The sequence below is a fragment of the Oratosquilla oratoria genome, chromosome 15 (genome assembly GCF_046742065.1).
Source record: "Oratosquilla oratoria isolate Oo_2021 chromosome 15, ASM4674206v1, whole genome shotgun sequence".
NCBI classification, from domain to species: domain Eukaryota; kingdom Metazoa; phylum Arthropoda; class Malacostraca; order Stomatopoda; family Squillidae; genus Oratosquilla; species Oratosquilla oratoria.
In genome coordinates, this window is record NC_134791.1 from 7003653 (window position 1) to 7028652 (window position 25000).

Genomic DNA, 25000 nt, shown 5'->3' on the forward strand with positions numbered 1-25000 from the left:
TCCTAGCATTTTTTTTTTTCATTCATGTAATCCGTTCAAGAAAAATACTTATGATGGTATTCTTTTAAAAAAATCTTTCCTTATATAAGTCTTATATAAATCCTTGGAATTGAAACTTTTATATAAGGATTTCTTTTTTTTTTTAATACCACCGAAAGAATCTCACGGCGGTATTCTTAAAAAAAATCCTTTCCTTATATAAATCTTTCCCTTCCAAGGATTTATACAAGATTTATATAAGGAAAGATTTTTTTTTTTTTTTTTTTTTTTTTTTTTTTTTTTTTTTTTTTTTTTTTTTTTTTTTTTTTTTTTTTTTTTTTTTTTTTTTTTTTTTTTTTTTTTTTTTTTTTTTTTTTTTTTTTTTAGGAATACTACCGTAAATCCTTTTAACTTCTCCTGGCCGTCCTTCCCAACTGCCACGGATAGAATCGCTGGTTATTAGTGACGAAATATGAACGTTTATGGGAATCCAATCCCCTTTGGAGAGTTAGAAAACGTTTTGAAATTGTTATCACTTTCAGAGGCGTTTCCTTGCTCTCTTTTTTGTTCTCTATTTGCTCTTTAATTTTCCTCTTTGTGGTTCCTCTTTCCCCTCTCCTTTGGTCTAATTAACTTCCGTTGCCTCTTATCTTCTCTTCCTCCTCCTCCTCCTCTTCCTCCTCCTCTTCCTCTTCTGTTTACAAACACTTATCACAAGATCATTCTGGCGTTTTCAGTGTTCAGACACCATTTCATCAAATCCACACCTTATGTATCTCTCTCTAACTCTCTCTCTCTCTCTCTCTCTCTCTCTCTCTCTCTCTCTCTCTCTCTCTCTCTCTCTCTCTCTCTCTAACTCTCTCTCTAACTCTCTCTAACTCTCTCTCTCTCTCTCTCTCTCTCACACACACACACACACACACACACACACACACACACACACACACACACACACACACACACACACACACACACACACACACACACACACACACTCTGTCTGTCCCTCCGTCTCTCTCTGTTTCTCTGTCTATTCTCTGTCTCTCTCTCTCTCCCTGTCTCTGTCTATCTTTCTCTCTCTCCGTCTATCTCTTTCACTCTCTCCCTCCTTCTCCTCTCTCTCACACGACCCACCCTTTCCCCCATTCTCCCATCACCTTTATACCTTTTCTCCTCTTTGCATATCATCCGTACAAACACTCGATCGCATTCACATCCTCTCTCTCTCTGTTTGCAGGACATCTGCGCGCGGCCCAAATTCATCGCCGACGGAGCAACCCGATTCGACGTCGAGCAGGGAGAACTGGGTGATACGTGGCTCGTCCAGGCGGTCTCGACCCTCACCCTCACGCCCAAGTTCCTCGACCGGGTCGTCCCCCCTGACCAGGCCTTCGACCATACCTACTGCGGGATCTTCAGGTAAAGTTCGATTTTAGGGACTGTGGTGAATGGGTGGTAATCGTGGAGCGCTTGTTGTAATAGTGAAGAGCTTGTTGTACAAGCCCTCGACCATACCTACTGCGGGATCTTCAGGTAAAGTTCGATCTTTGGGACTGTGGTGAATGGGTGGTAATAGTGGAGCGCTTGTTGTAATAGTGAAGAGCTTGTTGTACAAGCCTTCGATGACACCTACTGCGGGATCTTCAGGTAAAGTTCGATCTTTGGGACTTTGGTGAATGGGTGGTAATAGTGGAGCGCTTGTTGTACATGCATTCGATCATACCTACTGCGAAATCTTCAGGTAAAGTCGATCTTCGGGATTGTGGTCTTTGGTGAATGTGGGGTTATAGTAGAGAGCTTATTGTTTTTGTCTCTATCTGTCTGTCTGGCTATCTCGCTGCTTCACTTACATACACGCACATGTACACATGCAACGCACACATACACATGCACACATACATACGCGCACACACATACACACGTGCACACCCATACGCTCGCACACATACACACAAATATATATACATACACACAGATACACACATACACACGCACACACACACACACTCATACACACACTCGTACTTCCACAAACATAAACACACACAAACAAACAAACAAACAAATGCGCATGCGTCCCGAGATGAGGACACACTATCAATTTTTTTGGGGGGAAAAAAATGTAAAAGTTGTTTCGAAAAACTAGTGGAAACGTTGCGTAACTGCCCACCAATTTTTCCGTCTAATTTTATTGAGCAATTTCAGTGAGGTCATTATAGAGTTATAGCCTCCAAATCACTATAATAGCTAATTGTAGTATAGTCAGTAGACGTTTGTGCCTTGGGTTCGAATCCCGCACTCCTCTGCAATCGCTAGATGAAGTGAATGCTAGTTACCTGCCCTCCCAAAGTGTATAATAGAGCAAGGGTGGCTGCTTCGGCCGCATCAATGAAGTGCCTCGTTAATGTCTTTATTAGTTCTGCTTTGTACCCATTGTTATTGATGTAGCGCGGGCGCGCACACACACACACACACACACACACACACACACACACACACACACACACACACACACACACACACACACACACACACACACACACACACACATAGACATACACACAGACACACACAATCACACACACAAGCACACACACACACACACACACACACACACACACACACACACACACACACACCACACACACATAGACATACACAAACACACACACACACACGGACGCACACATACACACACACACACACGGACGCACACATACACACACACACACACACACACACACACACAAATACACACATTGTAATATGTTTTGACTTTACAAAGCTCGAGGGATCTTCAGGGCTAAACATACTCGCCTGTTGTTATCTAGAATAAAATCTTCGAATGCCTCAACCCCGAGATGAATAAAATCTCCTGGCGGCAGTGTCCTACTCCCACTACCCACTGCTACTGCTGCGTAGGTCCTACTGCCTGCTGTTACTGCTGTGTAGGTCATACTTGCCTACTGGATGTAGATGCAAAAATATATATATATAATTTTTCTATTTGAGTGACTTCATAATTAATGTGAAATAGAAACTTTCCTTTCGTCTGAATAGAATTGCCTGGTAGCATCCAGAATGTTTGGCTTAAATGTGTCAAGTGCGACCTCATTGTTCGCAAGAGTTTAAACGAAGTGAACAAATTAAGATTTTTTTGTTCAGATTTATTTATTGATTTATTTATTATTATTATTATTATTATTATTATTATTATTATTATTATTATTATATATATTTTTTTTTTTAGAATTTTTGGTGAGGCCCATCTGGTCTGGCAGACTTGTCGTCTTCCGCTTTTTTTTTTTTTTTTTTTTTTTTTTTTTTTTTTTTTTTTAAGAATTTTTGGTGAGACCCGTCTGGCAGACTTTTTTTTTTCTGACTTTTTTTTTTCTTTTTTACTTTGATGGTTAAACCGAACACGGTCAATCTCGAACCATTTTAAACTAACTTTTCTTCGAGTCAGGAGTTTTGAGTTGACCTTCGTCTCTTTTGTATTTTCTTCTTTTTTTTTATATTTTTTGAGTTGCTATACGTCATAGTTCTAGAGTAGATTAATTTTTTCGTGTTTTTTTTTTCTTTGCTTAGATTTCTAGTATCTTTTTTCATGATTATTTGTGGTGAAGATGAAAAAAAAATGAAAAGTTGAGAGTAAATGAATAGATAAGTTGACAGTAAATAAAAGTAATTTTATAAAAAAAAGATTGATAAAAATTAAGAAAATTACTTAATGTGAAGAAGAACGGGACGAAATAAAAAAGAAATTAATTAGGTTATAATCTTTTTCTACACCACAATGAACGTGTATCAAATTAATATCCAGACTTCAGTGTCTCGTGCGATTGCATCTACCTGAAGTTTGTTTTCATTTAACCAAAAATAAGACATGATCCTCTCGAAGAGGATGATCACGTAGACGAATAAAATCACTTGGCGGCAACCGTAATAATAGGAAAAAGATCCACACAATACGGAAGAGGGTTAAATGCCCCACTTATAAGCTTAGGGATAATAGATATGTGGTTAATCCCCTTCGTTACTTGGTTATAACGGCTTTGCAAACTCGGTCCGTTTAAACGGGGGCCCATAAGTTGGTGGGTTGCGTCAAAAAAAGGGAAAGTGAAGACCGGATAATAGACAATGCAGTATAGCCAAGTTCGGCTCGGGCAATGCAATAAAGAGGTTCTTCCTGGTTTATTAGCCGAGACGGGAAGAGGACATAATCTTTAGACAACCAGAGGCCCTTATCGTCCTGAATAGAATCGTCTGTTTTTAGCCAGAATAAAATCTACGTGACACGGGCTTGGAGAGGTGATGTTTGATATGAATATTTAATAGACACAGTATTAAAGATAAAGGGAAAATAATAGATAAATAAATGTTAAATAGAATTAGGAAAAGTGGGTCACGACGAACAAAAAGGTGAAAATTATCAAAGATATAAAAGATAATCCAAATTAAGATTATTAAAAAGATAAGGTTCTCAAGTATATCACAAAGGAATTACCTCTTAACAATTTTGAATCGGCCAATAAGGAGTAAACTTTGGTTTTATATTCTGAGAAATATCTATATAAAACTCTAAAGGACTTTTCAGCTATTCAGCTCGAGACGAAGAATGTAATTCGAGAGGTTTTGAGTTGAAAAGAGCCAGGAGGGAGCGGGGAAAGGGAGAGGTGGAGTGGTAGAAAACGGAGATTGATTTTGGGATCATAACGGAGACGGACGTCAGCGTAAGAGGTTTTTGGTGTGTTGGATGGAGATTTCTCCATTGCATCAAATGGATGACAATGAATATCTAGGGTAATCCGTGTATAGAGAGCGGGGTCTCACAGATAAGTTTAGAGAGAGAGGGAGAGGAAGATGGGTGGAATTGCGTTATTGGTGATGACCAGCGTTTCTATCCTGAGGGATATTTTGCCCTAAGAAGTGGGGATTTTGAGGTGGGAAAGGAGAGGTTTGGGGAAAATCAGTACAATTAAGATTTTTTTTTTTATTATTAATTTCTGTTTTGGAGATAGGTAAACACAAGAAAATAATAAGACGCAGAGATACAAGCTGATAAAAGATATGTAGTTTTACACAGATGTAGATATGTAGGGAAGGACACACACACACACACACACACACACACACACACACACACACACACACACACACACACACACACACACACACACACACACACACACACACACACACACACACACACACACTCAAGAACCAGACAAATCAAAGCAGCTTTTCGTATTCTATCTGTTTTTCGGTCTTTAAGAAAAACTGTTTTTCAGTCTTTAAGAAAAACAAAAGTGGCACAAGAGTTCAAGTTGTCCATGAGGACGCATAAAATTGTAAAACGTCTGTGAAGGGACGAAAAAGGGAAATTAAGTGTAATTGAAAGCGACAGTTTTAAGGCGTTCAAAGCTGAGGACAATTTTATCTGAGGCTGAATAAAATAGTTTCACATTAAACATAATAGAATTGTTAAGGTGCGCCTCTAGAATGGATAGTATTAGTAAGTTTTGATTTATCTACTTGATTATTTATTTATTTCTTCTATTTCATTTCTACGTTTCAATGTTCCCTAAATAAAATCAATTTGTTACCTCGGATCTCTAATGTAAGGAATCCGCGACCCCAAGGTATCCGGCAACTACCTTGGGTCGGACTTTTTTTTGTGTATGTGTGTGTGTGTGTGTGTGTGTGTGTGTGTGTGTGTGTTTGTGTGTGTGTGTGAGCAATCAAGTCAGTATCAAATGCAACTTGTGGGTGTGCGTGCGTGTGAGTGTACGCGTTCGCTTGTACACCAGTGTGTGGGTGTGCACGTGCGTGCGTATGTGTGTATACACACATACATCAAATACATTAGGAAAAGATGGACATATAAAAGATCTTACGGGGAAAAATGAGAAAGGGAAGGATGGACGTTGAAGAGGAGGAGGAGGAGGAGGAGGAGGAGGTTCGAGGAGGAGTGGAAGCTCGAGGATGAGGTCAAAGTGGACCTCAAACGGTATTTTTCTCAACCCGAAGTAAAAGGATATAAGAAGTGAGGTACTCCACATCAAAGGAGTACACGGCCGTGGAGTGGGAGTACATGGCTGTGGAGTGAGGGATCTCTCCTAGTGTACATAGCCCTATGGCTCTGAGGATACAATTTCTGAAGAAAAGACGATGTTGGTAAAACAACGATAAAGTTAACCACTTCAGTACGAGTCAATTTCTCGCGCGCAGCATCAGATGCCATATGTACGATGCATCACACTACTCGCATTATAAAATATAGTCTTTGCTGTATTACTCGCAATTGTTCGCTATTACTCTGAGTAATAATAAACACAGAAAACGTGATCAAATCCGGGGATAACTCATGTACAACTACAAATATATATATATATATATATATATATATATATATATATATATATATATATATATATATATAATCAAGACGACGAAACCGGCATCATCTTACGGAAGAGGTTAAGGCCGATGTCAAACTGTCCGGCGTAGCCATTACGGCTTGTTGGCGACAGAAAAAATTCTCTCTTTGGAGTCATTAAACTCAAAAAGTTATAAGAGTATCTTAACCAGGGAGAGTTAGTGTCCGTTATACCCAGTTCTGACTGTCGATAGGTGATTTTATTAAGATAATTTGACTTGCAAACATAATCTGGCCGCTTCCGACTTCGCCGCACAATGTGACACTGACATAACGTTGTCGGAACGGCAAACGTTGGTAAGGCAGCTAACGTTTCCATTAGATCATACTATGGTAAGCAAGTTAACATTATTAGACGGTTAATGTATAAATCGCAGTTAACTTTGTTAAAGCACCTAACGTTGGCAAGACGGTTAACGTTACTAAGAGAGTTAACGCAGGTAAGGCAACGTTAATGTTAACATTGACAAAACAGGATAAAGGTTGCGGCACACCAAGCATTTCTCACTAGCATGCTACTTGCTTTTGATACTTCGTTTGAGTAGAAACGACATCGGTTACGATCACTTGTTTTACAAATTTCCAAAAATGTCAAATTACTTTTGCGAGTGAGAAGCTCAATGACGGACTAAGAGAAGTCTTAAGCCTAGAGTACGAATGTTAGACGTTCTTACGGAAATCTAGAATATTGTAACCAAAGTAGTTTCTAGTCAAACGAAATAGCAAAAGCAAGCAGCACGTAGTGTGCCGCCACGTTAACTGCAAACGTTGATAACTACAGCATTGAAACAAGCAAACGTTTGCAAGGGAGGATAACCAACGTTCGGGAGACAACGTTATGCAGAAGCAAACTCGGAAAGCTTCCGGTTTGTATCCCGGGAATGGATGTCCGGGAAGAGGTGGAGAGACACGCGCGCGCACGCACACACACACACACACACACACACACACACACACACACACACACACACACAGCTCGTGGCATGGTTGGTAGAGTTCCCGGCTGCCATTACGGCGGTCCGGGTTGGAATCCCGCCCAGGGCTGAAATAATATCAGTATCGCTGCGCTGCGGGTTGTTACTCCAACTCTCATGAGCGGGGAGGTGAGGGTGTGTGTGCACGTAATGTCACAGCATTACCCATAGATCGGTCATATACGAGCTCTGAGCTCTCTTCCAGGAGGGAAATAGCTGTCGATCACGAGTCGAACACGTGATCCAAAGACCATTGTGGTGAATCATACAAACACACACACACATACACACACACACACACACACACACACACACACACACACACACACACACACACACACACACACACACACACATCTATGCGAACAGACACACACACATATGTGTACATACACACTCATGTATACACACATGTGTACACATACACAAATCTATGCGAACTCACACACACACGTACAGTATGGTGGCATACACACACACACACATACATACGCACACACATGCGCACATACACACTCATATATACGCATACACATACACACACAAACACACACACATATGCGCACACACAAAAAACACGCACACACATATATGCACGCACACATCCATACACATACACACATGCACACACACACACACACACACATACACACACACACACACACACACACACACACACACACACACACACACACACACACACACACACACACACAAGCACACACACACACACACACACAGCTCTCTGCAAACACATACACATATACACACGCATACACCTACCTCTGCAAGCAAATACACATATACACACGCATACACACACACACACACACACACACACACACACACACACACACACACACACACACACACACACACACACACCGGAACACCTCCCGGAACCGCACGCAAAGCCCTTTGTTGTGTCCGGATGCAGCGAGAGAATTCTGGAGATGAATGATATGGCCTGCCGGTAGCAGGTGTAGCGGTTAGTGTCGTGGTTTGCCAAGCTAAAGTACCGGGGTCGCTGCCCGTTGAGGATGTGAAAGATCAAGTAATATTATAAGCTGGAACTGTTCACCTTGAGCAAATGTATGTGTGTGTGTGTGTGTGTGCGCGCGCGTGTGTATGTGATTGTATGTGTGTGTGCGCCCGTGTGTGTGTGTGTGTGTGTGCGTGTGTGTGTGTGTGTTGTCACAGTAAATCTCACGAAGTATATTTCAGTATATGAATTCTGAACTCTCATCCGAGAGGGTAATAGCAGTCAACCACAATTCAAGCACGCGATTCAAGACCGTGATGGCGAATCACATGCACACACACACACACACACACACACACACACACACACACACACACACACACACACACACACACACACACACACACACACACACACACACACACAGACATATACACACGTCCGGGTTCGAATCCCGCCCATGGCTGAAATAATTTTAGTATCGCTGCGCTGCGGGTTGTTACTCCAACTCTTGCGGGCGGGGAATTGCTGGTGTGTGTACATGTAAGGTCACAGCATTACCCATAACCCAGTCATATATGAGCTCTAAGCTCTCTTCCGGTGGGGAAATAGCTGTCGATCACAAGTCCAACACGTGATCCAAGACCATGGTGGTGAATCGCACACACACACACACACACTGTATGCAATACTGGCATACGCATCCTTGACAACCGTCAATATTGCATTTATTGCAACTTATACTGATTCCAAGATGATTGAACCCGAGGGGGGATGAGGAGGATGAGGAAATCAAGTTTCCGCATCGTTACACGGAATCCTCGCCGGGCAGCGCCCGCGTTCCAGGGCTTCTTGAGAAGTCGAGCTTCCCGTATGTGAAGAAGGACCGTGAGAGGGTCAAACCACAATGAAGCTTCTCTTTTAATTTATTTGTTCGTTTCATTCAAATTAGTATATTTTATTCATTCTTGTTTTTCTATACACGTAGAAGCACATACGCGCGCACACACGTATATATATATATATATATATATATATATATATATATATATATATATATATATGTGTGTGTGTGTGTGTGTGTGTGTCTGTGTGTCTGTGTTTGTGTGTGTGTGTGTAATAAAACCACTTGGAAAATATCTATTTTCCAAGTGGTTTTATTACGCATTTTGTGAATCACGTGTTTTTGTGATTTATTCGCGTATATATAATATATATATATATATATATATATATATATATATATTATATATATATATATAATGTGTGTGTGTGTTTCTTTGTTTTTTTTTATCTATCTAGTATTTCATTTTACTTTATTTATTCATTTACTTATTTGTTTATTTACTTATTCAGTTTTTTCGCGAATCTTTATTATCCGTGGAAGAATTTTTCGCGTCCGCGGAATGTGGAAATATAAGGACTGCTTTCTAAAAAGAATTATGGTATAAACTCGCCGAGTTCTGGGAATTATTTGAGCGGTGAAAGACATCTTTTTTCTAATTTAATTTTATTTTCATTCCATTTATTAATTTATCATTTGTTTTTGTTTTTATTCGTTTACTGTTTATCCGTCTCTGTCTCTCTTTTCATCTATTTTAATTTACTTTTTTTATTGTTAAATTTTTGTTAATTTTTCAGGTTATTCGTATATCTATTTTGTTATTTCTTTTATTTATTTTATTTAATTTTCTATTTTTTGTCTGTTTTCTTATTTCTTCGATTTATTTTATTAAATTTTCTATAATTATTTTTTTTCGAGAAATGTATACAAAAGACAAATAGTTATTCGCATATATATTTTTGTTTCATTATTTTATATTATTTCATTTACTATTATTATTTTTTGGAGAAGTGTATACGCAAGACAAATGGTGATTTGCATATTTATCTTTTATTTCGTTGAGACATTGTGACAGGTTTGAGGAAGAAATTCCTCATCGGTTTCGCTTACTACTTCTTCAGAGGAATGTGATTCCTGACCGGTTTCGCTTACAGCGAAGAAGCTGTAAGCGAAACCGGTCAGGAATAAACTCGGCCCTAGACCCGTGTCTTTCTCTTCCTCCTTCCTCAAATATCTTATTTCATATATTTGTGTTATTTCATTTCCTTTTTTTTTTTTTTTTTTTTTTTTTTTTTTTTTATAAGTGCATAAACAAGACAAACGAAGTTAACCATCCAGAGAGATGAGAGATAGGTTTTCTTCCTGAAGAAGACTTCTGGAACCAGAGGTCGTCTTTTCCAAAGAGTCTGCCAAAAGGCTGTGACAACAAAATATTTTTCCTCCAGTCGTCTTGGCGTTGTTAACATAAGAACATAAGAATGAGGGAGACTGCAAGAGACCATAAGGTCTACACTAGGCCGTTCCATGTCCGTCATCACCTTTCATCCCCATAATTTTCAATTGTCAGTTGAAAGCTCCTTACTGAAGTAGAACCCCTCCCCCCCAAAAAAAAATAAAAAAATGAAAATAAAAACAATAATACATAAAATTTAAAAAATTGAATAAAAATAGAATACAATAAAATAAAAATTTATTTAAATAGATTAAACGAAAACAAAACAATATCTAAGTAAAAAACAGAAAAGAATGAATATTACAAAATTAAAACTTGAACCCTTCTCTACTGAGAAGTTACCCTCACACAATAGAATCGTCTGACGACAATCAGAATTACATGAAAAGTACCAACCAGTACGTAAGGATCGTATATGTGTGTGTGTGTAAGTTTCTGTGTGTTTGTGTATGTATGTGTTTCTCTGTGCTTGTGTGTGTGTGTTCACACGTGCACACGCGTTTGTATGTGTGTGTGTGTGTGTGTGTGTTTGAGTGAGTTTACCTAATTGTATAAACCTAATTATAGTATACAGGAAAGTAGCAACGCTCGTGGGGTCACGTCATACTCTCCAATTATCATACCTAATTCATATATGGTCCGAACTTGGGCTGTATTTCCGTGTGTGTGTGTGCTTGTGTGCGTGCGTGTGCGTGTGGCATTGATCAAGCACAATAGTATTACTGAGAACAAAACGTTTAGAGGAAGTGGTGGACGTTGAACTCGGGACGAGAGAAACGTTTTGTTTTTAGGACGAAAAAAATGAGTAGTTACTCCGTATTTTTGGTTTCCATGGCAACAGGAGGATGAGAAGAGATTATTATATATATTTTTTTAAACAGAGAGTAAAGTAGAAGGAGGATCTAGGAATAGAGAGGATTAGATAGGAATAAGTGTTTGTTACGTGTTAGATTGTGTGTTGGTGTTAGGGTTAGAATCCCAGAAAGAGAAGTACAAAGAAAACGGGTTATGGGTTTACAGGAGAGGAAGATAGAAAACGGCGGGTCAGCGTTGGAATATTAGAAGAAATAACATGTCAAAGATCTAACAAAAAGAAAAAAGAAAACGGGGGGGAGGAGTTTTCGAAAAGAAAACGTTTGAGAAGGACTAAAGAACCCCGTAGATGAAACGTTGGCAGAATCCATAAAACGGAAGAGGAAAAGGAAGATCCTCTTTGGAAATCAATTGACCGTAGATACATGAAAGAGAAGAATAGAGTTTATTACAAAGAGAGTCTTTTACCCCTCTCCCCTTCTCTCCTTCCCCCTCCTCCCCCCTCCCCCTCTCCTCCTCCCTCTCCTCCTTCCCTTCCCCCTCTTCTTTCTCCTCCTCCCCTTCCCCTCTTCTTCCTCCTCCTCCCCTTCCCCCTCCTCACTCCCCTTCCCCCTCCTCACTCCCCTTCCTCTTCTCCTTCCCCCTCTCCTTCCCCCTTTCCCCCTCTTCTTCCCTTCCCCCTCTCCTTCCCCTCCTCCTCCTCTCCTGCCCCTTCCTCCTCTCCCATCCCCTCCTCCTCTCCCCTCCTCCTCTCCTTTCCCCTGCTCCTCTCCTTCCCCTCCTCTTCTCCTTCCTCTTCCTCCTCTCCTTCCCCCTCCTCCTCTATCCCCTTCGTCCTCTCCTTCTCCTTTCTCCTCTCCCCCCCTCCTCCTCCCCTTCCCCTTCTTTTTCACCCTCCTCTCCTTTCCCCTCCTCTCCTCTCCCCTCCTCTCCTTCCTCCCTCTTCCTCTGTCCCCCTCCTCCTCCCCTCCTTCTCCTTTCTCCTCCTCTCTCCCTTCCCTCTTCTCCTTTCCCCTCCTCCTCCTCTCTCCCCTCCTCCTTTCCTTCCCCTTACTCCTCCTCTCCTCCTTCTCTCTTCCTAAAGTGATAATCGCCTGACGGCAGAAGGAGATATATAAAAAGTACTACCAGATATGTAAGGGGATATTGGAAACATGCTGTAACCGCCATGCTACCCAAGGGATGCATAGCGACAGCATAAATCAAAGAAAATGTGTTACACGATACGGAAGTGGCGAACCAGCATTTTATTTTCTAATTTAATGAATTTCTATATCATAGAAAATATCCTAAGAATTTCTAAAAAAAAAAAAATAAAAAAAAAAAATAAAAATTACATCGAAGGGACTTGATATAATAAACTAGAATTGGCAATTATTTGGTAATTAAATGTTATTTGTCCCAGTAAAGAAAACGGAAATTGTTAGAAAGTCGAATAAATGGAATTTTACACAGTCAAACGCTTTTTAAATGTATTGTCAGATCCTCATAGTTAACTTAAACCAAAAACAATTACTCTCTCTTTCCTTCCCTATCGAAGTTCTCGACTTCAGCGGGGTAACTTCAGGAAATTAAATTTGCTGAAACAAATGCTTTAAAAAATTTTTGGAGTCTGTGGGTGATTTATGGTTGCCAACTGCCTCCTCCAACCCCTACTCCTCCTCCTGCTCCTCCTCCTCCTCCTCCTCCTCCTCCTCCTTCCTCTTCCTCTTCTTCTCTTCTACCTTATCCCCTTACTCCTCGTCCTCCTCCTCCTCCTCTTCTTCCTCCCGCTCCTCTTCCTGCTCCTACTCTTCCTTCTACTACTCTTCCTCCTCCTCCTCCTCCTCCTTCTTCTACTTCCTCTCCTTCTTTCCTTCCTCCACCCCACTTCCTCCTCTTCCTCCTTCTCCTACTCCCCTTCTTTCCCCTTCTCCTCATCCTCTTCCCCCTTCTCTTCCTGGTCCTCCTCCTCCTGGCCCTCTTCCTTATGTTCCTCCTCTTCCTCCTCCTCCTCCTCCTGCTCCTCTTCCTGCTCCTCCTCCTCCGCTTCCTCTTCCTCCCTTCCTTCTGTTTCTCCTACTCCCCCTCTTTCTCTTCCTCCTCCTCCTCCTCTCCTTTTCCTCCTGCTCCTCCTCCTCCGCTTCCTCTTTTTCCTTTCCTTCAGCTTCTCCTCTTCCTGCACCCCCTCTTTCACCTCCTCCTCCTTCTCCTCCTCCTCTCCTTTTCCTCCTCTACCCCCTCTTCCTCCTCCTTCTTTCCTTCCTCCTTCTCGTCTTCCTTCTCCTCCTCCTCCTCCTCCTCCTCCTCCTCCTCCTCTTGGGGGGGGGGGCGAAGCGAAACCAGACCCAATCGTCAGGGGCGGCGAGGCAAAAGAGGACTGGATGGGCAGGCCTCTTCGGAGACGCCTCCAGGAGGCATGGGCCATCCAGCCGTTACCTCCTGTTGCAGGTCTCCCGTTCCCTCCTGTTGCTGGGACCTGTTGCAGGTCTCTGTTGCCCGGACCTGACCTCACCTTCTGTTGCCTCCTGTTTCAAAGGCCTATCCAAGGTCCTGTTTTGTCCTGTTGAAGAAACCCGTTTCTTCCTGTTGAAGAGTCTGTCTTGCCTCTGTTGGAAGGCCGTCAACCTTCTGTTGTAGGACTCCTGTTCCCCTCCTGTTGCTGGAACCTGTTGCAGGTCTCTGTTGCCGGGACCTGACCTCACCTTCTGTTGCCTCCTGTTGCAAAGGCCTAATCCAAGGTCCTGTTTTGTCCTGTTGAAGAAACCCGTTTCTTCCTGTTGAAGAGTCTGTCTTGCATCTGTTGCAAGGCCGTCTACCTCCTGTTGCAGGGCTCCCGTTACCTCCTGTTGCTGGGACCTGTTGCAGGTCTCTGTTGCCCGGACCTGCCCTCACCTTCTGTTGTCTCCTGTTGCAGAGGCCTAATCCAAGGTCCTGTTTTTTCCTGTTCAAGAAACCCGTATCTTCCTGTTGAAGAGTCTGTCTTGCTTCTGTTGCAAGGCCGTCTACCTCCTGTTGCAGGTCTCCCGTTACCTCCTGTTGCTGGGACCTGTTGCAGGTCTCTGTTACCCGGACCTGCCCTCACCTTCTGTTGCCTCCTGTTGCAAAGGCCTAATTCAAGGTCCTGTTTTGTCCTGTTCAAGAAACGAGTTTCTTCCTGTTGAAGAGTCTGTCTTGCCTCTGTTGCAAGACCGTCAACCTTCTGTTTCAGGGCTCCCGTTCCCCTCCTGTTGCTGGGACCTGTTGCAGGTCTTTGTTGCCCGGACCTGCCCTCACCTTCTGTTGCCTCCTGTTGCAGAGGCCTAATCCAAGGTCCTGTTTTGTCCTGTTCAAGAAACCCGTTTCTTCCTGTTGAAGAGTCTGTCTTGCATCTGTTGCAAGGCCGTCTACCTTCTGTTGCAGAGCTTCTGTTCCCCTCCTGTTGCTGGGACCTGTTGCAGGTCTCTGTTGCCCGGACCTGCCCTCACCTTCTGTTGCCTCCTGTTGCAAAGGCCTAATCCAAGGTCCTGTTTTGTCCTGTTCAAGAAACGAGTTTCTTCCTGTTGAAGAGTCTGTCTTGCTTCTGTTGCAGGGCTCCTGTTGTAAGGCACCCGGGCCGTTTCCCTGTTGTAAATCCTGTTGCAATGACCCGGTAATGGGTTATTTTGACAGTACACGTATGCATATGTATAACCGTATGTATATATGTGTGTATAGGTATATGTATGTACATTATATTATCGTATGTATATGTGTATGTATATGCATATGTATGTGTATATATATATATATATATATATGTTTATGTATATGCATATGTATATATTATATGTATATGAATATGTATTTGTATATGTGTATATTATATATATATGTATATATATATATATATATAAGTACATGTACATATGCATGTGCATTTGTGAATGCCTGTGCATGTATGTATATATACATACATATATATATATATATATATATATATACATATAATATATATATATACATATATATATATATATGTATATATATATATGTATGAATGTACGTAGTCATGTATGTATGTGTATGAATGTATATAGGTATACTGTATATGTATGCATTTAAGTATGTACATATGTATGTATACACGTATATATGTATGTACGTATGTATGCATGATTATATATATGAAAAAGAGAAATAGTGACAAAGACACACACACACAACTGACTGATGCAGAGAAAAGAGAGAAGGGAGAGAAAAAGGGAGAGAGTGAACGAGGGAGAGATAGAGAGAAGGGAGAGAGACAGAGGGAGAGAGCAACAGAAAGAGACAGAAGGAGAGAGAGAGAGAGAAAGAGAGAAAGTGAGAGAGACAAAAATGGAGAGAGACAGAGAAGGTGAAAGAGGGAGAGACATAGAGAGAGAGAGAGAGACATAGAAAGAGACACAGAGAGAGTGAGAAAGAGAGAAAGAGAGAGCAGGTAGGTCAAGCGATGGCCAGGTCAAGTTCTCTTCAAAGGCGACGAGAGAAAACATTGATTCGGAGAAGAGCCCAGCACGCACGCCCACGTTTATTCTCCGCACGCCCACTTTCGTATGCTGACGTCACGCCCGCGTTCGTAGGTTCACGTTCGTAAACCCACGATTTCACGCCCATTCACGCCCATTCTCACGCCAATGTTCTTAGTCTACTCTCACGCCCGCGCTCTCACGTCCACTTCTTCACGATCACGCACTCACGCCCACAGTCTCGTACCCACACTTACGCCCACGCGCGCACGCCCACGCTAACACCTATACTCACGCCAACACTCTTAGTCTATTCTCATGTCCACGCTCTCACGCGATCTCACGCCCACGCACCCACGTTCACGCCCACGCGCGCACGCCCACTCTATCACGCCCACGCTGTCATGCGCCTACGCTCACGCCCACCCTCGCACGCCCACGCTAACACATACTCTCACGCCAACGCTCTTAGTCTTCTCTCATGCTCTCACGCCCACGCTATCACGCCCAAATTTACCTGCTTACGTTTGCACGCCCGCGCTGAATATCTCCGAAGAGGCCGCAAATGGCCCAGGGTCACTGTGGTGTGCCTCTTGGCCCACTCTGCCTATTTGTTGTCAAAGCGGGCCATGTTGGAGTACAGACTGGAACACAAGTACTGTACCTGAATACAGGAATATCGTGAGTTTTCTCTCTCTCGCTCTCTCTCTCTCTCTCGCTCTCTCTCTCTCTCTCTCTCTCTCTCTCTCTCTCTCTCTCTCTCTCTCTCTCTCTCTCTCTTTCGGATCAGAGTAATGCAGTTTTCTTTCATAAATGGGAGACTAATATTTCCTGAAGGAGAGAGAGAGAATGAGAGAAAGAGAGAGAAAGAAATAAAGAGTAAAAAAAGGAGAGAGAAAGAAATAGAGAGAAAAGAGAGAGAGAGAGAGAGAGAGATCCAGAAAGAAAAAAGTGAGGGAGAAAGACATAGAGAGAGACAGAGAGAGGGAGACACAGAAAAAGAGAGAAAAAGAGAGGCAGAAAGACATAGAGAGAAAAAAGAAAAAGAGACAGAAAGAGAGAGGGAGACAGAGAGAGAAAAAGAGAGGGGCAGATTCCGACATTTTTTTTTTTCAGGCTTTTTTTTTTCTGATAGATTCCAATACATCGTTATCATTTATTTACTAACTCACTTCTTTCTGTCAGATTGCGATTTGATTTTTCGAAGAGATTCCAATGTATCCTCTTTAGGACATAATCCGACGTACTAATTTTTATGACAGATTCCGACATTTATTTTCCGACAGATACCGACATATTTTTTCCAAGACAGATTCCGACATGTTATTCCTTTTTCCAACAGATTCAGAAATATTATTTTTCAGACAGATTCCGACACATTATTTTTTCCAACAGATTCCGACGTATTTTTTTCCGACAGATTCCGATATATTCTTTTTTCCGACAGATTCCGACATAATATTCTTTTTCCGACAGATTTCGGCATATAATTGTTTTTGCAACAGATTCAGAAATATTTTTTCCGACAGATCCCGACATATTTTTTCCGACAGATTCCGACATATTATTCTTTTTCCGACATATTCCGACATATTATTCTTTTTTTCCGACAGATTCCGGCATATCGTTGTTTTTCCAACAGATTAAGAAATATTTTTTTCCGACAGATTCCGACATACTATTTTTTTCCGACAGTCCGACATATTCTTTTTCCGATAGATTCCGACATATTCTTTTTCCAACATATTCCGACATACTATTTTTTATTTTCCGACAGATTCCGGTTCTGGCACTTCGGCGACTGGGTGGAGGTGCTTGTGGACGACCGGTTGCCCACCTACAAGGGTCGCCTCGTGTTTCTCCACTCCACAGATCCGTCCGAGTTTTGGGCGGCGCTCCTTGAGAAAGCTTATGCGAAGTAAGTACCCGCTGAGATGTGTGTGTATATATATATATATATATATGTATATATGTATGTATATATGTATGTATATATGTATATATATATGTATATATATATATGTGTATATATATATAATATATATGTATATATATATATAATATATATGTATATATGTATATATATATGTATATATATGATATATATATATATATATATATATATATACATATACATATATATACATACATATACCAAGGCTTTTTCCCCCTTATAAGGGAGGTAGCCAAAAAGGAAAAGGCATAAAATCATTCCCACCCATTCCATCCCTGAAAACACTCCACACCCCTCCACCCTCCCTCTTATCTTAGCACCTCCTGGTGTGTGTGTGTGTGTGTGTGTGTGTGTGTGTGTGTGTGTGTGTGTGTATAGCCTAAGAAAAAGATCACTGGTGTATTTACTGTGCGAAGCTTTTTTTTTTTATAAGAAAACTTTGTCAAATTAAGAATTGCTTTGTAGCCCAAGAAAAAAATCAGTTATGTATTTAGTATTCGAAGCTTATTTTTTTTTTAGAAAGCTTTGTCAAATTAAGAATCGCTTTGTTCTTTGGGTGAGCAGACTGTCTGCTTTTTTTTTTTATGAAAGATTTTTCAAAATAGATTTTCATTCCTTGGGTAAGCAAAGACTAGTTTCTTCTATACCTGTATTTGTTTATATTCTACCATTTATTTATTCATTTGTTTATTTGATGAAAAAGATAAGTAAATGTTATGTTTGGCAGAGTACTAAATTGCGTCCATGATTTTTTTTCCTAAAGCCGCTTTTCAAAATAGAAATCGTCTCAAGCTTTTCACACTTTCAGTATTACAATTGGTTGAGCAAACTACTCACTCTTTTCATCCACGATTTTTTTTTTTTTTTTTTTTAGAAAAGACATTTTCGGAAAGAATTTTTTTTTTTTTTAGTCGCAATTGTGATGTCTTCAAAGGTGAGGAGGTGACCCATTTTTTCCATGATTTCTCTCTCTCTCTCTTTCTTTCTCTCTTTCTCACTCTTTTTCTCTTTCTCACTCTTTCGTATTTTTATATATTTTGTCCTTTTTTTCAATTTTTACTGTTTGTCTTTTCTCTCTCCCTCATTCTCTCTTTCTCTCTCTCTCTCTCTTATTTTTTATATAATTTGTCCTTTTCTTTTTTATTTTTACTGTTTTTCTTTTCTCTCTTCCTCATTCTCTCTGTCTATCTGTCTCTCTCTCTCTCCCTCCCTCTCTCTACCTCTTTCTCTTTTTCTCTCTCTTTTATTATTTATCTTTTTGTCCTTTTCTTTTTTCTTTTTACTGTTTTTCTTTTCTCTCCCCCTCATTCTCTCTCTCTCTCTCTCTCTCTCTCTCTCTCTCTCTCTCTTTCTTTCTCTCTTATTTTTTATATTTTGTCCTTTTCTTTTTTCTTTTTTACATATTTTTCCTTTTTTTTTATCTTTTCCTACTTTTCAAGACATTTTTCTTTGCTATGATGGTAATGTCTTAATCTGAAGGACATTATTTAGCGCCTGCCAGAATAAAATATATAGTGTGAAGCCCGACAACATAAAAAATAACGGAAATGGCTTTGAACCTTTTCGGTATTTGTACATTCCCTTTAATCCAACCTTCTTGGTTTAGCCATAATGAAATATTTGTTGCACATCAGAGAGATCCTTCTTAAACAGCATAAAACTGTTTTCCAGTAATTAAATATTGAAATCACTATTTCGCCGGAAAATTCTCCTTATCGCAGTGCCTTATCATTGGTCTTCGATTTTCTCCCATCTTCATACTCCTTCCTTATTCGCGACTTCTTATTCGCGATTTCACTTCTTATTCGCGAATTCCCACATTATTCGCGATTTCCCTCCTTATTCGCGACTTCCCACCTTATTCGCGACCTCCCACCATATTCGCGACTCCTCCTTATTCGCGATTTCCCTCCTTATTCGCGATTTCTCTCTTTATTCGCGATTTCCCTCCTTATTCGCAGCTTCCCTCCTATTCGCGACTTCCCTCCTTATTCGGGACTTTCCTCCTTATTTGCGATTCCTTCCTTACTCGCGATTTTCCTCTTTATTCGCGATTTTCCTCATTATTCGCGATTTCCTTCCTTATTCGCGACTTCCCTCCTTATTCGCGATTTCTCTCCTTATTCGTGACTCCCTCCTTGCTTTCGAGTTCTTCCTTATTCTCGACTTTCTCCTTATTCGCAACTTTAATTTACTGCTCCCTCCTTATTCCCGACTTCCTCCTTATTTTCAACTTTCTCCTTATTCGCGACGTGTCCCTTTCTCTCGACTTCCTCCTTATTCACCACTCCTTCCTTACTGTCAACTCCCTCCTTACTCCCGACCTTATTCTTAGCCTCTTAATTTGCTGTTCACTCCTTATTGACATGCCCTTACTATCGATACCTTCCTTATTCCTAGTTTCCTCCTTATTCGCTATGCCCTCCTTCTTTGCGACTCTCTCCTTATACGCGACACCCTACTTTTTCACGACTCTTTATTCGCGCATCTAAAACCTTCTTATTCGCGACTTCTTCCTTATTCGCGACTTCCTCCTTATTCGTGATTCCTTATTCGCGCACCTAAACCCTCCTTATTCTCAACACCCTACTTATTCTTAGCTTCCTCCTTATGCGCGACTTCTTTATTCGCGACTCCTTATTCGCGTACCCAAACCCTCCCTATTCTCGACTTCCTACTTATTCTTAGCTTCCTCCTTTTTCGCGACTTCTTCCTTATTCGCGACTTCTTCCTCATTCGCGACTTCTTCCTCATTCGCGACTTCTTCCTTATTCGCGACTTCTTATTCGCGACCCCCTCCTTATTCGCGACTTCATCCTTATTCACGACCCCCTCCTTATTCGCGACTTCTTCCTTATTCACGACCCCATTCCTTTTTCGCGACTTCCTTATTCGCGACCCCCTTCCATTTTCGCGACTTCTTCCTTATTCGCGACCCCTTCCTCTTTTCGCTCCTCCTCGTTCGCGCACCTGATCTCTCCTTTTCTGCGGCGTATTCCTCTTGTCAGCGGCTCAGAGGCCTCGAAGTTATCGCGGCACTTCTCCTACGGCCGGATAATGCTGTTATTGCGACGCTCCGAGACATGGCACTGAGCCGTTTGAGTCCATTAGTGCCACGCTGATAATGTGGCACGCTGATAATGTGCCACGCTGATAATGTGGCACGCTGAACTATAACGCCTATGCGTTCGCGACATTATACACGAGTTGTGAAGCTAAGGGGAGGGGAACGCGGTGACGGTGTCCGCGGGGACTGGTTGTTCAAATGAGTTTGTTTATGTCGGTGTTCAAGTCGATTTGTTCATGTCGGTGTTCTGATAGATCTTGAGTCCACTAATGAACAAAAGCACACTTGACACCTCACTCCTGCAAACTTCTCTACCGCTTCTTTGTACCTTCTGTATAAGGTATGTGTAACTTTTTTTTTTCACCTTGTAAGGGGGTGAATGAATCAAAGAATGCCTTGACCACACACACACACACACACACACACACACACACACACACACACACACACACACACACACACACACACACACACACACACATATATATATATATATATATTGTGTGTGTGTGCTTGATTTTCATTTTTCATTATTTATCTGTCAATTTATTATTATTTGCTATTTACCTGTTTGTTTATTATTTAGCTATACCTATGCATTTATTTATTTTATTTATTTTTATTTATATTATTATAATTTTTATTTTATTTTATTTTATTTTATTCTTTTATCATTGTTATATTTCTTATCGCATCCGACCTAGTTATGGACCAAAAGGTCTCCTGTCGGCATGCTCAGCCTTTGTAATCCTTTGTATGCTCCGCCTTTGCAATCCTTTATGTGTGTGTGTGTCCGCATACAGAAAAGGGAAATCCTTGTCTCCTTTTTACAACGCACAAGGGAACTTGTTGGTATTATCCTTATCCCCCACCCCGGAAACAATCTTTGTTGCCTACGTAAATGGATCTATTTGTTTCCTTGGGTTCTGGACAAACGCTCTCCGTTTTCTTTGCTGCCGGAAAAGAAAATGTAAAGCGGCTAAGAACCCGTTTTCTATTTGCACCGCCGTGAGATGGTGCAAGAGTGCCAACACCGGTCGAGCTGGTGGTGTTCGACACCGGTGTTGGGGAACTGGGGGGGGGGGCGCCGCGGGGATTAATAAAATCACCTGACGACAACTTGAATAAAAGGCTGAACTAAGGAAAGGATTAGAATTTCTTTTCGTCTTAAAACTTTCTTTTATAACTTCTCCTCCACCTCGTCCTCCTCCTCCTCCTCCTCCTCCTCCTCCCTCCTTCCTTTTCTCCTCTTCCTCCACCTCCTCATCCTCTTCCTCCTTTTTCTCATCTTCTTCCTCTTCCTTCTCCTCCTCTTCCTCCTCGTCCTCATCTTCCTCCTCCTCCTTTACCTCATCTTCTTCCTCTTCCTCCTCTTTTCCTCCTCTTCTTCTTTTCCTCCTTTTCTTCATCTTCTTTCTCTTCTTCCTCTTCTCCTTCCTCCTTTTCCTCATCATCTTCCTCCTCTTCTTACTCATCCTTTCCCTCTTCCTCCTCCACTTCCACCTCCCCTCCTCCTCTTCTTATCCTTTTCGTCCCCTTCTCCTCCTCCTCCTAATTCTCCTCCTTCCCTCCTCCTCCTCCTCCTTCCGTCCTCCTCCTCCTCCTCCTTCCCTCCTCCTTCCCCAATCTCCAGCTCCTCCTCCTCCTTCCCTCCTCCTCCTCCTCCTCCTTCCCTCCTCCTCCTCCTCCTCCTCCTCCTTCCCTCCTCCTCCTCCTCCTCCTTTCGTCATCCTCCTCCTTCCTTCCTCCTTCTCCAATCTCCTACTCCTCCTTCCCCAATCTCCTCCTCTTCTTCCTCCTCCTCCTCCTCCTCCTCCAGCTCGGCCTCCTTTTTCTTTTCACGCTTGTTTGCATATCACCTTGAAGGCATTCTTTAAGTCTCTTCCGTCTTGCCATCGAAGGACAAGTTTTCTCTCTTCCTCTCTCTTTCTCTTTATCTCTCTATCTCTCTCTATCGTTCTCTCTCTTCCTCTCTTTTTCTCTCTCTTCCTCTGTCTCTCTCTTCATATCGCTCTCTCTCTCTCTTCCTCTTTTTCTCTCTCTTTCTCTCTTCCTCTTTCTGTCTGTCTGTCTGTCTCTGTCTCTCTCTCTCCCTCTCTCTCTCTCTCTCTCTCTATCTCTCTCTCTCTCTCTCTCTCTCTCTCTCTCTCTCTCTCTCTTTCTTCTCTTCCCCTCTCTTTCCTTCATCACCACGCATTTCCTTTCTTGTTTCGCGTTTCTTTCATCTGTTCATCCGTTCTTCCTCCTCCTCCTTCTCCTCCTCCTCCTCCTCCTCCTCCTCCTTCTCGTCTTTCCTCTAATCTTCTTCTTTACTTCCTCTTCCTCTTCCACCTACTTCTGCTCCAATTCCTTTTTCTCTTCCTTCTCATCTTGGTCTTCCTCCTCCTCCTCCTCCTCCTCTTCCTCCTCTTCCTCCTGTTCTTCTTCCTGCTCCTCTTCTTGGTCCTCTTCATGCTCTTATTCTTAGGCTTTCTCTTCCTCCTCCTCTTCCTCTTCCTCCACCTCCTCGTGCTCCTCCTCCTCCTCCTCCTCCTACTCCTAGTGCTCCTCATACTCTTCTTCCTCCTACTCCCCCTCCTCTTTCTCTTCCTTCTATTCCTTCTCCTCCTACTCCTGGTCTTCCTCGTCCTCCTCCTCTTCCTCCTCCTCATCTTCCCAATTCTACTCCAAGTCTTGCTCTTGCTCCTCCTCCTCCTCCTCTCTCTTGTTCTCATTTTTCTCCTTCTTTTCCTCCTCCTCTTCCTCCTTCTCTTCCTCCTTCTCTTCCTCCTCCTCCTCCTCCTCCTCCTCCTCTTACTTCTCCTACTCCTTTTCATCTTCCTCTTCTTCCTCGTCCTCCTCCTCTTCCTCACCCTCCTCCTCCTCTTCCTCCTCCTCCTCATACTTCTCCTCCTACTCCTTTTCATCTTCCTCCTCCTCCTCCTCCTCCTCCTCCTCCTCCTCCTCCTCCTCCTTTTCTTCCTCCTCCTTTTCATCTTCCTCTTCCTCCACCTCCTCCTCCTCTTCCTCCTTTTCATCTTCCTCCTTTTCCTCTTCCTCCTCTTCCTTCTCCTCTTCCTCTTCTCCCTCTTCCTCCTCCTCCTACTTCTCCTACTCCTTTTCATCTTCCTCCTCCTCCTCCTCCTCCTCCTTCTCCTCCTTCTCCTCCTCCTCCTCCTGCGATAGCATAATCCAGAACACGTAGATATTGGGTCTGTGCCACCACACGTTCCTTTGAAGCCTCACACGACCCATAGATTCTGCTGAATTCCCTTTTTTCCTCTCTCTCTCTTTCTCTCTCTCTCTCTCTCTCTCTCTCTCTCTCTCTCTCTCTCTCTCTCTCTCTCTCTCTCTTTCGCTCGCTCGCTCCTCTCTCTCTTTCGCTCCTCTCTCTCTCTCTCTCTCTCTCTCTCTCTCTCTCTCTCTCTCTCTCTCTCTCTCTCTCTCTTTCTTTCTCTTTCTTTTTTACCTGTTTTCTTTATTTTCAATTGTTTGTTTTATTTACCCAATTTGTTCTCTCTTTTTTATATTTTATCTTATTGTTTCAGTTTCAGTTTGGCTTGTTATAACTTATTTACATATACATGTATTCATTTTTATTATGTATTTATATATTTATCAATTTTTTTTTATGTGTTTTACTTTTTACTTTATTCTGTATCATTTGATGTACGTTTCTTTTTTTATTTATCGATATTAATTTATTCTTCTATTCTATTTAGATTTGTCTTTTATTAATTCATTTATTTGCTGATTCATTTGTCATATATGTACCTATTTACTTATAATTTTTTTTATCTATTTATTCATTTATTATATTTTATTTATAAACAGACTGATTATTTTATCAATATTTTTATTTATTCATTATTTTATTCATTTATTTATATTTTGATTAATTGACTTATTTATTGCTTATTAATTTATCTATTTAACTGTTTAATCATATATATATATTTATTTATTTCTACTTAACTATTTATTTACTATTTATTTGTTGATTTATCTACTCATTTTTAATGACAAATTTATTGATTTATTTACTTGTGTGTTTGTTTCTAAATTATT

General features: G+C 41.4%; 1 protein-coding gene across 1 annotated transcript in view; it reads left to right on the top strand.

Moving 5' to 3' along the window:
* LOC143033057 (calpain-9-like) overlaps positions 1 to 25000 on the top strand; it is a 460946-nt gene that overhangs the window by 184638 nt on the left and 251308 nt on the right. Inside the window, exons 3-4 of the mRNA XM_076198255.1 lie at positions 1217 to 1398; positions 17710 to 17850. Of these exons, the coding sequence (XP_076054370.1) occupies positions 1217 to 1398; positions 17710 to 17850 (323 nt within the window). The remainder of the gene's footprint in view (positions 1 to 1216; positions 1399 to 17709; positions 17851 to 25000) is intronic.